Source organism: Pimephales promelas, chromosome 11 (genome assembly GCF_988280905.1).
Source record: "Pimephales promelas chromosome 11, fPimPro1.hap1.1, whole genome shotgun sequence".
NCBI lineage: Eukaryota > Metazoa > Chordata > Actinopteri > Cypriniformes > Leuciscidae > Pimephales > Pimephales promelas.
Genome location: NC_142779.1, coordinates 23,705,457 through 23,721,507, shown reverse-complemented (window position 1 = coordinate 23,721,507; position 16,051 = coordinate 23,705,457). Strand labels below are relative to the sequence as shown.

At 38.0% G+C, this 16,051-nt stretch overlaps 1 protein-coding gene across 1 annotated transcript in view; it reads left to right on the top strand.

The window, feature by feature from the left end:
- Nucleotides 1-2,956: 2,956 nt before the first annotated feature.
- slc35f3b (solute carrier family 35 member F3b) overlaps nucleotides 2,957-16,051 on the top strand; it is an 88,979-nt gene continuing 75,884 nt past the window's right edge. The window contains exons 1-2 of the mRNA XM_039657161.2: nucleotides 2,957-3,873; nucleotides 5,292-5,506. Coding sequence (XP_039513095.1) covers nucleotides 3,782-3,873; nucleotides 5,292-5,506 — 307 coding nt within the window. The 5' untranslated portion in view covers nucleotides 2,957-3,781. The remainder of the gene's footprint in view (nucleotides 3,874-5,291; nucleotides 5,507-16,051) is intronic.

Sequence of the window (16,051 nt, the reverse complement as noted above, 5' to 3'; positions counted from 1 at the left end):
CTGCTCTAGAGGACACAGTGTCTTGTTCCCCTTCTCAGGGAACCATGGTTAAATGTCCCTTTCGAATGGTTATAAAGAATATGTAGGGAACAGGGTAGAGTAACCTGAGACGTTCCCTTTCAAAAGCTACTCTCGATGCTGTGTATGCAATGGCAACGAGAAAACCAACCCCAGCACACAGGGAAGTGTCTGGACCCCTCAATGTTTCGTAGTGTGATGTGCGCACAGACATTGAAGAGATCTCAGACATGAACTTGCGATGTCTACTCCTTGAGTACTCCTACATGTGATCCCGGAGTACCATGACCATCTAAAATATAAAATCGTATGCACTGGTGCAGGGGTGAATTAGCTGAAGGCAGTCAATCGTTTCGCGTTCAGTGTGAAAACGTCTGAAATTCACCTAGCTTTATCGTGTCAGGTTTAGGGTGAAGGAGCCTTTACTCAGATTCTGTTTAGCCTTTACTGCCTTTGCTGAGGTTCTGTTTATTTATCGTACCATCAATAATGAAGAGCATTAGTTATATAATTTCTTAATTTACTTGTGGGCTTTCCATTTATTATGCATGTGCTCAATTCATAATACTATATGCACATTTTAAAATAGTCTAATCACTTATTAAATGGGACATATTATGCCCCCTTTTTAAGAGAAGGAAAAGAAGTCTCTGATCTATCTGAGTTTTTATGTGAAGTTTTAGCTCAAAATTTGACCTCCTCCCTTAACAAAATCCCTAACTCCTACAGGCAAAGCTTGACCGCGCACCTCATAGGCTAGGGTAATGGTTTCCCTTACCCAAATGTGACATTGTTTGCATGGTGGCAGTTGCCTCCTGGTTGCAGCCCCCGTAGCAAATTCAAATTTAGTCTGACTAACGCCACTGGCTAGTGCGCTGGACTTAGGTCTGAAGAGCCAACGCATTCTCATCCTTTAACGTCATATAGAACGCTATATGACAAAACGGCGCTATACTACGCACATGGCACCCGTTATCGTTAATATAACACGTGCTGTGAGGGCTAAGTTTAGGTGTGGGGTAGGGTGTGCGTGTCATATTCACGCTAAAGGATTTATAACGTCGGGTTCGCGTGTTATATTAACGATAAAGGGTGCCATGTGCGTAGTATAGCGCCGTTTTGTCATATAGCGTTCTATATGACGTTAAAGGATGAGAACGGGCTGGAAGAGCACAATCTGGACAGAAGGGCTCCAGAATGACCAGATACACGTTCGAGAATGGAACTTTAGGAAAGTAGTCAGAATGAGGGTGCAAAATTTCTTTGACCAATCCTTTGTTTCTTTTTAACGAAGTAATCGCCATAAGTAAAAACATCTTTAGAGACAGAAGCTTGCAGGCACTGACTCTAGTGGCTTAACAGGGACTATGCGGGATCTTCACTCTGACGGGAGGCCTAGCGATCAGAGGGTTCCTCCCCACTGATGCCCTGTCAATCAGGGCATGGCAAGCTGATATGGTGGCCACAAATACCCTAAAAGAGTAGCTGGACATGTGCCTGTTGATAAGTTTTCCTGCAGAAACTCCAGCATTGAAACAATCTGACACTGAGCTAGGTCTGCAAGGCGTGCTTTACACCACCTTCGAAGACAACCCCATTTAAATGCAAAGAGTCTTCTTGTGGAGGGAGCCGTGGCACTCAAAATAGTCTGTACGACACCAGCTGGAAGCCCAGCATCTCTTAGTTGGTCCCCCTCAGGGGACAAACGAGAAGGTTCCAAAGCTCAGGCCGGGGATGAAATAGCGTCCCCTGCGCCAGAGACAGAAAGTCCTTCATGATCGGAATCGCGCAGCCAAGGAGTGATATTATCTCTGAGAACCAAATTCTGGTCGGTCAACGAGGTTTGGTATTTGTTAAGCTTCACCCCCAAAAGCAAACCTCAGAGATTTCCTGTGTATGTCAGAATTTCTATATTAAAATATGCACCCTTGAGATCGACTGTGACAAACCAATCTTTGTGTTGGATCTGAGACACAATCATCTTGATCGTTAGCATCTTGAACTTGTAAGTCCTGGGGAAACGGTTCAGACCGCAGAGATCTAAATCGGACGCAACTGAACATTCAACCTGCTGATTACGAGACTTTCCCCACAGCGTAGGCTTTTTTTTACTGACGATGAGCTCCCAGGGGAGAGATAGTCCATGAGCGTCTCTTCAACCTGAGGCATCATCATATAACCATGTACCCTTGCACCCACGAATAGTCGTGGGCCACGATAGTCAAATAACTTGATGTTGAAGGCACAAAGACATGCAATGTATTGTTTCCCCCATTAATGAGTTAATTTGTCATCCTACATTCTAACCTGAATGAGATGTTCTTCTTGGTAAACTAGACAATATAATATGCAGTCAACAAGCATGCTTTAGACCAATTTAGAAATAGTAACCAGACAAAAGCTATACTAAAACAGGATGCACTTCGTCAGTTTTGATTCTAACTGGTCTAATCACCATAAAAACTGTGTGTGACATACTGTAGATTGCATGCCATGCAGTCATGTGGGTGGCTTTCTGTGGGAGAAAGTAAGAAAATCTCATCCTACCTTCTCAAAAAGTCATCATTCTAACCAGCTTCAACAGATGAGGTGCTACATTAGACTCATTTGGTAAAGTGTTTGCTACTCTGTTTGGGGTCTGAAAAACTAGATCTTTTCCTTTCTAAAAATACCAACTATATCTATTTTATTCAGTGAAATTGTATTAGAGGGAGAACGTGGATAACCAAGGTTTTTATCACATTTGAATGGATCTTTTCAACTTTATTTTATCTGTTATTACAATTTGATTTGATACAATAAGGAGGACACTGTGTTTTTCTGGCTGAAAAACAGACATGAGCAGGATAAATTGCAAGTTCTTAAGATGTCATCTATTTTTAGCTACTGAAGAGTTATTGTACGTTATAATAAGGACATATTTGGTTGTGTGTGTGTGTGTGTGTGTGTGTAAACTGCTCAGTGGAAAAATAATGGAAGGATTCACAGAAACCAGCACAGGCCAATTTAATATGATGAATTGTTTTGTTTCTGCTGCTGATATTTTGTTTGGAGACTTTTTAGAAATCTTTTTTCCTCTGCATTTTTGAGGGGAGTTTACATTAATAATGTAAATTTGATCATTTACATTATTAAATGTAATATGAAGAATTATAGTTATTCTCATGGCACAGTCTGTAGAAGTTTGTCTCATGTAATGCAAAATGTCATTTGGGTAGTTAAACATCAATTATCTAAAAGATGAAAAAACACCCTGCTAACAAATATTGGTTCCCAGAATCCCTTGTAAATATTAACCCTGGTTTTACTATAAATAAAACCAAAAGCCACGGTTATTGTAGTTAAAACATGATAACCACAAATTAACCATAATCATTCGGGTAATACACTTTTACTATAATAAAACTATGGTTTGTTTCCTTAAGGGATGTTGTAGTTACTTTATTTTATTGTTGTAGGCTACAAAATAAAACCTAAATAGAACGTTCCTAGAACTTTGCGGGTACAGTATATGGAGTATGGTATTATTGGTATGCTTATCTAAATCTATTATACAGTGATATATTGGAAATAATTTAAGTAAGACATGCAGCACGAAACGGCATTCGCCGTCAGATGGCGCTGTGGTTCTGAAAAACCGTTGAAGGCGTGAGTTGATACTATCTGAAAGTCTGTAAATGCTAAGGCTGGAGTGTGTGAGAGTGGTGGGCGGACTATTCCAGTCCGTGTGTCTCTGTGCGTGTGAGCAGATCTACTGTCATTCATGGGGATCATGTATGGAGATGGAGACAGGCTCGGACCTCCCCGGAGGGACTGCATGTGCTACCTGGGACCCCCGACCACCCTGATACCCATGTAAGAATTTTACAAAGCACCTATGCATGATATGTATTGTGTTGAGATGCAGCTTTACTCAGCATCAGTAGCTGTTTTCTGTTCAGGGAGTGAGAAAAAAAATAAAGCCCAGTTGTTAGAGTATACGCCTCAGTGATGACAATAATACAAAACTAACTACTGAGTTCATTACGCACAAGTCTAAATGGCGATACGCGTCTCATGCGCATCTGGGTATTCTTAAGAATACCTATTTATTAGACGTTACAGTTCATTGTTATTAATCTGTCTTAAAAGTTAATGCCGTTTTATTTAGTCTATCTAGATATCAAACATAGCTTACTGTGCTATTCACTGGAGACACTAAATGTAACGCCAAACGCGTTTGAAAAAAAAAACACTTTCAAAGGACTCAGTATATATTAATTTAAGAATTTAAATTTAAGATAGATTATCAACGAGCAGTATGACGTACAGTGTTGTTAATTGTTCCATATGTGAAAGGAGCGTCAGTGTCTTTAGTGCGTAAAGCGGAATCGCGCACGCCTCCCGGTGGCCATATATAGGCCTACCGTAACATAAGATAACTGTCATAAGCTGTCAAATTCTGATATTTAGGCTATTTATTTCGTAAAACATTGTAATACAAATTCAGTTAGTTCGTATCTGTTTTACGAATGTAACTGCCAGCCTCATTTTAACATAGTGATCAGCTGCATAGCCATGCATGTTTATCTATATCCATGTATGTATTCAACATTTTACATTGTTTTAATTTTTCAACTACACGTAACATTACCGTATCGTTTATATGATATACTCGCCTATAGTTTTGTTGACAGATTTACATTATCACTGTTATTTTCAGTAGCTAGTATTATTTCTAATATACTCTAGGCTACCTAAAATGTATTTGTTTATTTATTTAACCCTCAAACATCCCTTTAACCCTTTGCTGGCTAATTCGCACTCGATCCTTAAGTTTTGAGCGTATAACTGAAAAAGCGGTCTTACGCAATTTTAATTAGGCTACAGTAGTTGAGACAAAATAAATGCATACCCTATTTTTATATCTATACTTATCTCCATTTGAATCGTGGCCTACTGTACTAGTGGAAGTTACTCTGCACGGAGCAGCAGTCATATCTGCTTATTATCATCTCTCAGCCGCCCTGCCTCCTCCGCTCGAAGCGCCAGTGAAGGGTGAAAATTCACGCATCCACCCTCTTTACGCACCGGACAGGCTGCGCGCTCTGAAGCCGTTTTACGCGAAATGTTTGTGTGAGAAACACTCTATCATCTGTTTAAAGAGGTGGACTTATCGAATCCCAATGTGATGAGAAGGTTTGTCTGTGTGCCACGCTCTCACTGGCACACCTCACCCTCGGTGTCAAGCGCTCGAAGCCAACGCGATTCCAACTTTGTGTTCTTGTCTCCAGCGGAATGCGTAGATCTCCCGAGGTGAGTCCCAGAAGGCTGTCCGACATCAGCCCCCAACTTCGCCAGCTCAAGTACCTGGTTGTGGATGAATCGATTAAAGAGGACCTGAAATCATCTCGATCAGTTGAGGACATCAACAGCGCGTCCATCGAGGAGAGGATCTTGAGAATCACGGGCTATTATGGCTACCAGCCCTGGAATGCCGTTTACAAGAGTAAGCAATTTAATTTTACCAGTGAATTAATTGTTGTGATGAAGAGTTGTGAAGGTGTTGAGGTGCTCTAGAGGAGCATTTTATTATTTTGAGCATTTTATTTTCCCCCCATTTTTGAGCATTTTATTACCCCCCCCCCCCCCCCAAATAACTAATGAAGTAGTTCAAACTGAGGTCTCTGACTTTTTTTGTAGACTTTTGAGTCTTAGTTTGATAATTGTTAAAATTTCTTCTGAAATGAGAGGCACATGTAAGATGTATGGGTGTTTTTTTTTTTCAAGAGAAACATCTAAGAAACTGGAGACACTTTGATTATCATGTGATCCATAATAATGTATTTATGATGTATTGATCACAGGAGATGCAGTAAATGATTGCATAGGCTATATTTCATGGGGCATTTGAGTTATTTGATGATGCATAAATCCCTTTAATTAGCCATAACTTTAAAAGGCATGGGCACTATCCTGGCAAAGCCGAGGTTTGTGTTTTTTTGCATTACAGATATATAGAGAAAAGCTTCTTCCCTTTTATCCATTTTAGTGTGGTTGTATAGTTAGGGAACATTAATGTTCCCTCTTGATAAAGAACTGTATGCTTGTTTTGGGACCAGAAACGCTTAGAAATAGGCACAGTAATGCCTTGAGAGGCTGTTTTTTTTTTTTTTTGACTCATATAAAACATCATCTGGAATGACCTTTCATTGGGACACAAAAAATGCTTTTGTTTGAAAACATCCTCATTTGTTGTATTTACAAACCAGCCATGAAATGGGAAAATGGTTTAAGTAGAAATGAATGTGATTAGGCAGGTTTTTAATCCATGGTTTATCTTTAGTCCAGATGAGAGAACCTGTAGGAAACTCGGATAGTGGAGTTGTATAGGCTATATGCACACAAATGTGGTGTTGGTGATATTTTTAATGATTTTGAAAGTTTTTTTATGCTCAACAAGGCTGCATTTATTTGATCAAAAATACTGTAAACATGTCATGTAAAATATGATATTATAGAATAATTATAAAGAGGCACAAATTCTTACACAATACACAAATACATTACAATGTAACATTTTCATTTTAGCGTGAACTAACCCTTTGAGACTGTCAGAACAAACAACTTGCGATAAGGACAATACACAAGAGCAACACAGAGCAAAGTGGCAGAAGAGCCAAGTTAAGACTCTGGCGTTCATCTTGGCGCCCTTTTAAATGTTGGCAGGAAACAGTGTTCTATTTTAATATGTTTAAAAAAGTTTTTAAAGTTTGGGGGCTAGAGCACCTGCCCTTTTTAAAACTAATCTAAAGTACAAGCAAATATCAATGATAATATTGTGGTCAATAAAAGAAAACTGGGGTCATTCTCTGTTTTTGAAGGGTCTAAATTCCGGAGCAGCCTAACAAAAGTTTTGTGTTTTAAAAAGAAAATGCACTTGTGTAAACGTAGGTATTCCACAGTCTGCTCAGGAACCGATGCTCTCAAGCAACGCATTCTCACCCCAAGGCGTCACCTTTGACCATGCTTCAATATTTGACGTTTTAGGCGCCCTTTAGCGTCACTTACATGACGCGATCCTACGGCGTCATCTAACTGACGCTAAATGAAAAGCGTCTGTTAGAGGACGCGGTTAGGTTTAGGTGTGGGGTGGGGGTAGGGTACACGCGATCCTAGGGCGTCATCTAACTGACGCTAAAGGGCGCCTAAAGCGTCAGATATTGAAGCATGTCCAAATGCTTCCCAAGGCGCCAGTTAGGTGACGCCTTGGGAGTGAGAATGGGCTGTCTCAAGCCAAACATGGCTCTTTCAGTGAGTAGTCATGGCTCAACGGCAGGAAAAAATAAACCAATCCAGTTTTAAACTTTTTTAGACCAATTTACATGTATGAAGCATCTGAATCTGTGTTGTTGAAACAATGGATGTTAACTGACAACAACGCACTGCACAAATCCAGCACCAAAATTTGCATTATTGGTGAGAAGTATTCAAGTCACTTGTGTTTAGCCTATGTATTTTGAGACACCGTTTACCATCTGAAAACTATCATAGTGTTCAATGAATGAAGATAGGCTGAAATGGTGACGTGAAAGAACTTTATTATATTAACATTTTTGATAATTATTCAGGAGTAGTAGGCCTAATAGTGCAGTGAAGAATTTGGACACATTACTATTGCTTATATTTTGTAAAGAAATCTTATGTGCTTCAAGCCTGCATTTATTAACTCCAAATCTTCTTAATTGGTTTTCAGTGACAGTACAAAATAAGACATCATAAACAGTAGACAGTAAGATAGTGTCCGTTAATCAATCCAAAAACTAAGGAAACATAAATATATTATGAAATACATTAGTCTTAAAGGTTACCAGCTGCGGGCAAGTCCAAAACATGTGTATATGGTAGGTGAATGTTTACAATGATTACAGGCAGCAATCTTGTCTGGAAACATTTTTGCCAATTTGGCTTTGGTTAAGTGCGCTCGGAATAGAATTTTACATTGAAGTAAGCCATGCCTGGCACATATGGAAGAGGGCCATTTGATGACCACAGGTGAAATGCAGGGTATGAACTAGATGGGGGGGGAAAGAATAATTATCGAGGATGGGCATATAAGTGGAGCCTCTGTGTAAACTGTAATGTTTCCTAAATTGGACCCAAATTTTAAGGGAGCTAGTGACAACTGGATTATCTGAAACTCTGTTTACAACTAAGGGAAAATGAAAACAGACAACAGAATAGAGAGTGCTTTTCATTGATGACGTTTACATATGCACCAAATGACTCTAAAGTCATCCTCAAACCTAGACATGGCTATGTCCCTAAAGTGATTGGTACTCCCTTGAGAGCGCAGGTCTAAATTTGCAACTTTGGAAGGAAATATCTATGTGTTTTTTTATGTATGTTTTCTGATTTTAACTTATGCTCTATGTTTCACAGTGTGATTTGGGCTTTAATATTGGACTCTAGAGGTGACAGTTTGTCTATTATAGTTTTTGTCTTCGGTGAAATCCTTGACCGACATCTGTCAACTTCGTTAGTCTCACCTTTCAATCAAACATAATTTTATGGACAGAGAATAATATCGGACACCAGAAATTGGCTTTGAGGGAGCACTTCCTCTGTTTCCCAGTCAATCACTTCTCAGTGTCCAGCTCCACTCACACACCAGGTCAGACTCCTATTTGGGGCTCAGGCTCCCTGGCGATGGCTGGCTCATTCTTCATCTCTGGCTTGTGCATCATGGCAGGCAAAAGCTGTGGTGGGCTCTGGCTTATTCTCTATGTGCGGCATGGGTGTCTGACTAGGCACTGGGTTCTGTGAAATGTGGTCCACTGCAGGATCTTGGGCAGGCAGGGTTAGGGTGAGTATAGCTGGTTTAGAGGCAGACACAACAGGAAATGAACACAATTAAAATCAAATCAAAAGTACGTAACTGTGACAGAATTTTAGCAGTTAACTGTGAACTGAATGTTAGCAGTTATTTAAAAACCAGTGTTGGGAGTAACGCATTACAAAAGTAATACATTACAGTAACATATTACTTTTTGCTGTAACGCAATAGTGTAAGGCATTTCAATTTTCAGTAATATTTTACTCGTTACATGTTCAGTGAGGCTTGTATTACAGTTGTATTACAGTGTATTGTCTGCTTTTACTTCTTAAAGGCAACAGACTATGTGAAAGTTTTAAAGCAGTCTTTTAGTGCCAGTTCAGAGCGGTCGCGTCTGTAACATTGTTTTTTCCTCATGAATGCGAACACGAAAACTAAAATAAAATGAATATTCTATGGAGACTGGAGAGCCAACCCTTCCTCATCCGATTTGCGCAGTGTAATTAACAGAATTACATAAAATATATTTTACCTCCTATTTTTCTGTCACGCATAAATGTGTGTCTTTTCCCTAATATTAAATATAAAACATAGACTGATATTTAATGTCTGGAGTCCTTTAAGGAAGTAGCCTATATACGATTCAATACATGTATTTTCTGAGAATTTTTATTTCAAGTTTTGACTGCAAATGTCATGTCCATAATGCTGGACTTCCCCAATTTTAAATAATTTATCCTCAACTAGTTTTGTGGTGTAGGTCTACGTATTTTATAATTTTAACTTCAAATAATAAGAATGGCCTAATTTAAAGATAAGGCAGCATTGGATCTGGACGGTAAGGAGAATAAAGCTGGAGTTGGAAGAGGTGTGTCGCGATTCTGTAGGTTCGTGGATCTGAGTCGTGTGGCGAATCGCGATTTCGGTTTGATATTGCATATCGTTACAGCCCAAAAGTTAAGTTCTACTTAGTTATTTTGGTGAAAGTAACTCAAAAGTAATACATGAGTAATGTAACGCGTTACAATTCTGAGACAGTAATATTGTAAGGTAATGAATTACTTTTAAATAACAGTAACAAGTAATACCTAATGTATTACAGTTTGGAAGTAACTTGCACAACACTGTTAAAAACCCAGATATTTCAGTTATTTAGAACCACAGTTCCCCGATTACAAAAACTTTTAATTTATATGATAGATATTTTGCGGAAATTTCCCAGGAAGTTACGTTTTTGTAAACTCTGGAAAAATATTAATAAATATTGAATGTGACATTCCGATTTTGTGCGTTTAAAATTCAAAATCTTTGGATGGAAACATAGCTAGTGATCATAAAGCTAAAATATGGAAATCTGATGCGTTTAAAACTAGCTAGCTTATTTATTATTAGTAAATCCAACATAATTAATCATTCTATCAGGGGGGAAAAGACAACATTTATGCCTGTAATGCTTTAAGAGTGGTAAAATGTGAGCCATATTAATGTATTTGTGCATGGAAAGTGACTCACATGTTTAATTCACAGCATAAATAACATTTTTAAAAAATCAATTAATTAAGAGAAAAATAAAACATGGGAAGAGCAAGTAATGTGCTGCTCCAGCCAGACTGGATTATAAACAAATTGCAGAAAAGCCTATAGTAGAAACCAAATTGGCTTGTCATGCACCAGCCTGTAATTACAAGTAAATTGCATCTACAGGTAAAGGGAAAGTATAAAGGTCTGCTTACAAATATAATATGCAAATCACTGGGATAAAAGTGTTGCTCTGCTTTACCGTTTGTAAAAAAATTTGTCAGGTAGGACAGTGTCAAAGTGATTAAGATTTCTACCTGTGTTCTGCAGTGTCATGAGTCTGTAAGAAGGTGAACACTTTCATTAACCTCAATTGAGTAACAGGAAGTGGAGGTCTATTTTTCTCTCCAATGGTGGGTTACATAAGATGAGCTTAATGAATTATTTGTGACATGCATCTGCCGCTTTGCATCATCCTATGCTGCGTACAGGAGCCTTTGAACTTCTCATTGAAATTTTACCAATTGCTACCTATTTAAACTCTCTTTCTTTACTTTAAAGGAGATTTTAATGTTAGTAAAAACAAATATGTACATACCGGTACATAATTGAAAAGTGACAATTATTTTATTGTTCTCAAATATGAGAAATCTTGTCATAGATCACATAATGGAGGTCCAAACTAGTTTAAAATAATTTACATTCAAATTCTGTCAATATATACATGCAAATTAGTTTTTATGTCAATATGATACACACTGTAAACCCCTTGGGTGGGATTTTTGATGTACACAAGGGTGAGTAAATGATCACTGAATTATACTTTTTTGGTGAACTTCCTTTATGACCATATTCATATTCCAAACAAATCACAATTCTTCTCAATTCTCCTGTGCTCAATGGTTCTGTTTCTTTGGCTATTCCCTTTATAACAGACCACAACAAAAGCCTGTGTGCTCTTTTCAACTTTTTCCACCATATTAAGCAGACTTTTTTTACTTACTGACTGTCCTGAATCCAGTTGTGCTGCAAATAACATAGTTTTTGATTGTTGTCATCGGTTCTCGGTTTGATGGAGTGGCATTAGCCTGAATTTTAGTGCTAATGTAATCGCAGTCTTACTCTTTTGCTTTGGTTCTCTTGAGCATGGCAGCATTGCTCCAGGCTACGCCAGGGGAAACAGTCCTTGCAATTAGTGTTATGTGAGTCACTTTAGATAAAAAGCATTCACGCAGTAATAACCAGCTAACAAGCTGATGAAACACTAAATGCAAAACTCCATTAAATGTGTGATTAGCATTGATGTAAACAAATAGACATGCTAAAAGAAACTACAGTAGATCGGCTATACTCAGTGTCACTGAAAAGAGGCCGTAATGTTTTATACTGTATGAGTTCATAACCTAAAATCAGTCTTTGTGTAGGAGTATCACCAGAGAGATGTATGATTAATAACATGAATCATTCTGAAGTACGTTTTACATGAGTTCATAACCTAAAATGTGTTTATTCTGTTTATTCTGAAAATTTTGAGATATGCAGCTTTTGCGTCAGTTCTGCCGAGAAGACTCAATCATTACGTCCCTGTTTACCTCCACTCATCCAACCGTGCTCTAAATACTGAGCCCGTTCTCATCCCAAAGCGCCATATAGGACGCTTTTGCAAAAGCGTAAATATCCAACGCACATGGCACCCTTTAACGTGAAATGAGACGCAGATATATTTGGGCAGAAGGCGCCCCCTAGTGGTCTAACCCTTACCCTACACCATACCTAAACTTAACCATAACCGAAGCGTCTCATTAGACGTTAAAGGGTGCCATTGTGCGTTGGATGTTTACGCTTTTGCAAAAGCGTTGTATATGGCGCTTTGGGATGAGAATGCGTTGAAATACTCATAGTATAAAAGGTGGAAACTTGCACGTTTGAGTTCGCAAATGCTGACGGACGCTTCCATTCACCTCCATCCTCCCCTCCACCAGCAAATGTCCCTTCTCCTCCACCCTCCCCAACACCACCACCACCCCTATAAGGGGGGGTCGGCTGTGCCACTGCCTTCGTCTTCAGGCAGGACATGCAGATTCCGTACCGTCGAAATGCAAACTACGGACGGGGCCTGCGCCAAATAACTTTATATCATATTATGCTTGCTGAGCTGTTAATAAATGTTTAGTGGTAACGGCATTATTCTCCCAAGTCTTTCTGGTAGAACTTCCAAACTGTTTCAGTAGAATTTTGCTCTTGGTTTGCCACTGACCTGAATGATCAAACCCATTTATTTTAATCTTATTGTTGGATTCCTTAGGAATTGCATTATAAGACGAGCTTATAGCTCTCGGCTCATGATGTAAAATGGTTCATGGCTAAAAATGAAACGGCAGAAAATTGCCTCAGATAAGATTAACTTGTACGGTCATGAATTATGTACAGAGGTCTGGAGGGGATAGACTGGGAAAAAATTATCGCATGACTTCATGTCTGTTAGAATCATGGGGCATGATCTGCCTGACTTATTTATTTTTTTATGTATGTAAGAAGACTTAAAAACATTGTAGCTGAAATATAATCTTAATATAATAAAACAAATGCAGAAAGCAGAAAAACTGCTTTGAGAAATACTACAAGGATTAAATTGACAGTGTTGTACTGTTATAGTCAAGCATGCAAGCCAATTTGAGATGTTCATGTAAGATTTATCATTTCAGTGGTGTGCTTTTTTAAGCTATTTTAAAGCAAAGCTTGTTCAGTGGAAATGATGGGCTGCTCAGATGCGTGTAAAAATATGAGAGACTGTAGATACAATTCCTGCTTAAAATGATCATAAGAGATCTACATCTAATATGACAACAGTGCTAAAGTGACATTAACCTAAAAAGAGTTTATCTTCTTGTTTTTTTGTTGTTGTTTTTTTCCAAAATTTTAAGCACTTGTAAATTGTGTCTTTAAATTCTAAAAGCTCAAAACTAAACTAAAAGCTAAAAACTCAATGCAGCTTAAATTAATTGTTCACCCAAACATTGTAGTTCCAAATGGGTATGTACAGATAAAACACTTGGAAGGAAAATATTATTAGCAACAACAGAAACTATTTTTTCCCGTTACACTTATAATTGTTTTTACACCAAAATCAACCATTTTGTTTTTCATGATTATTTTCCACTCTTTCTCAGACCAATTAAATTAAACTGACTTACTTGTGCGTAAGGTGTGACATAAAAAAAATATGAAGAAAATAAAATAAATATAAGAATTAAAAAAAATAGTCTATGCTTCAAAGAGCCTTTCAAAGGGTCTGGCACTGGCACTATATTATAAAAATATAATTAAATATTTTCAATATTATATTTGGAAAAAAGTACGCTACCAGTCAAAAGTTTGTAATAATTTTGTGATTTTGTGACTGCATGCCAAAAGATATATTTCAATTGTAGCTTACTTTTTTATATATATTGTGAAGAATTGTGCATATATAAAGAATTGTGTGAATTTTTAATGCTGACTTTTAAAAAGGTACTTGTACTGTTTTTAGAACAAGCGCTGTTGGTGATTGTCTCTCTCGATGTGACTCAAGGTTTTGATTTGTCTTTCTCTGGCTCTCTGGACTTGTGTTTGTACAATGCAGTGTTTGACCATTGATTGGCCCCTTCAAAAGTTTCAGCTCTGCTCTAAACAAGGTCAGACTGATCCCCAACGTAACAGTTTCAGTCTCTCTCTCTCTCTCTCACACACACACACACACACACTCACAAATAATAACTTGCGTCACTCTTTCACACTGTCTATCAGTCACTTTATCTCTCTCAACAGCAGTGCAGTGTTAAAAAGTGAGAAGGTCTTAGCATTCCTTGCTGCTGCGAAAATCCAAATGTTTATGTCAGCCAAGATTAATTTTAAGCAGAGTTCTCTATCTGAGAAAAGCATAAAAAAAAACTAACAAGAGCTGAAAAGATGCAGAAAGGGATGAAAAACCCTTTACATCAACTCTTCTCATTTCATAGATTAGTGTGCTGTCACTGGGGAATGGGGTTATGCACGTACATTATGGATCTTTTTCCCAACAAAGGCTTTGGATCAAATAAAGGTCACAGTCATCAGATTTGAAGCTTGGGCGGTGTCAGTGGTTGTTCCAATACATCCAATCTTCAACGCTTGATTCACTTGAGATGTCAGATTAGAGCTTGTAATGAGTCTTTGAGTGTTTATTTAATTGAAATTGTGCATTTGCTGGATTTATATTTATTGCTACGTTTGTTTCTGTTGCAAAAATTGTTTTTATTGTATTTAACTAACTATATATGTAAGTAAAATGTCAGTAAAATTTTGTCAAACCAGTACAAGTTGGTACTACACAAAAAGTACCAGAATTTCTGCAGTACGAGTTGTACCAAGAATATTCGGGACCTGCTGACATAACACTCTCGTTTATGTTTGAGGGCACTCTGAGCGTCAAAGGTTTCTATTTACAAGCACTGAGCATTGCAGCCAGTCACAATCATATCTGTTGAGCGTGTGTATGCAAATGGCCTATCAGAGGTGCTAGTCAGTTTGTTAGTCAGAATCCACTAAACATGAAAAAGCACAAGGTTTTATTCAACATGAGCCACACGCTAGCGAATCCTTTCATTATAACCAACACATTGTAAATAATGACATGAGAGATTCGTTTTACAATTAAAGGTGCTGTACAGTATACTGTAAGGTGCAGATTTACTTATTGTATAGTTAACAACAGTTATCATGAGCATTGTAATCTTTAAATCGGATGCCATAGGGAGAATTTTAAAATGAGAGGTTCATTCATAAATCCATAAGATCTTACCTTCATGCTGTAGAAATACAAACCGGAAAATAGTACACACGCGCAACTCTGAAAAGGGGGTCTACATAAGGTCTATGTTTGAAAATGTTCTTATTTAAAAATGTTCACCTTTTTGAAGAGAACAGTTGAAGATTTTTACCGTTTTCTGCATGTGTTGCTATTCTAGTAATTATGTGTGTGTGATTTTAATTTTGGGTTCATATTTTATTTGTTTAAAATTACTCAGCAACAAATAAAATAACCCAGTTAAATACAGTATTTATCACAACTAGATGTATCAAAACAACTCAACACTGGTTGCCAAAATAACCCAAATTGTGTTGTTTTTAAACCTGCAGTTTTTAGAGTGCCGAGTTGTAATTCAATTTGGATGGATGGATGGATATATTTTTTGATTTATAACCTAACAAACCCTGTTTCACACTATGTGGGTGGTTAAACCCTCCTGCTGTGCCATCTTTTTGATGGTTACCAGGAAAGAATGACAGTCATCCCAGAAAGGTCAGTTAGCCCTAAAAAAAACCCCGAAACCAATGGAAGTGAATTCAGGATAAATCAGCGGGAAAGATTTCAAAGAGAGGATGAGAAAGGGCTGCTCTATCTCTGAACTCTTTCTTCTGTCCCCAGTGAATCATTCCTCCATGCGCACAGACTCTTGATTTTGCCTTAGCCGGGAGGGACAGAGAAACACCTTACCTTGTAGCTTACTCTCTCTCTGCTTTATATTCAGAATGACAGTGTGTTCGCGGTCATTGATCAAAAGATCGCAGTTGCACTGAATTAAACGACTGACTCTACCTCAAGGCTCATCTATTACTCATTTGAAAACAGAGCCAACTGCCTGCTTGTGAAAAGAAAGATAGCGATCACTTATTATTCCC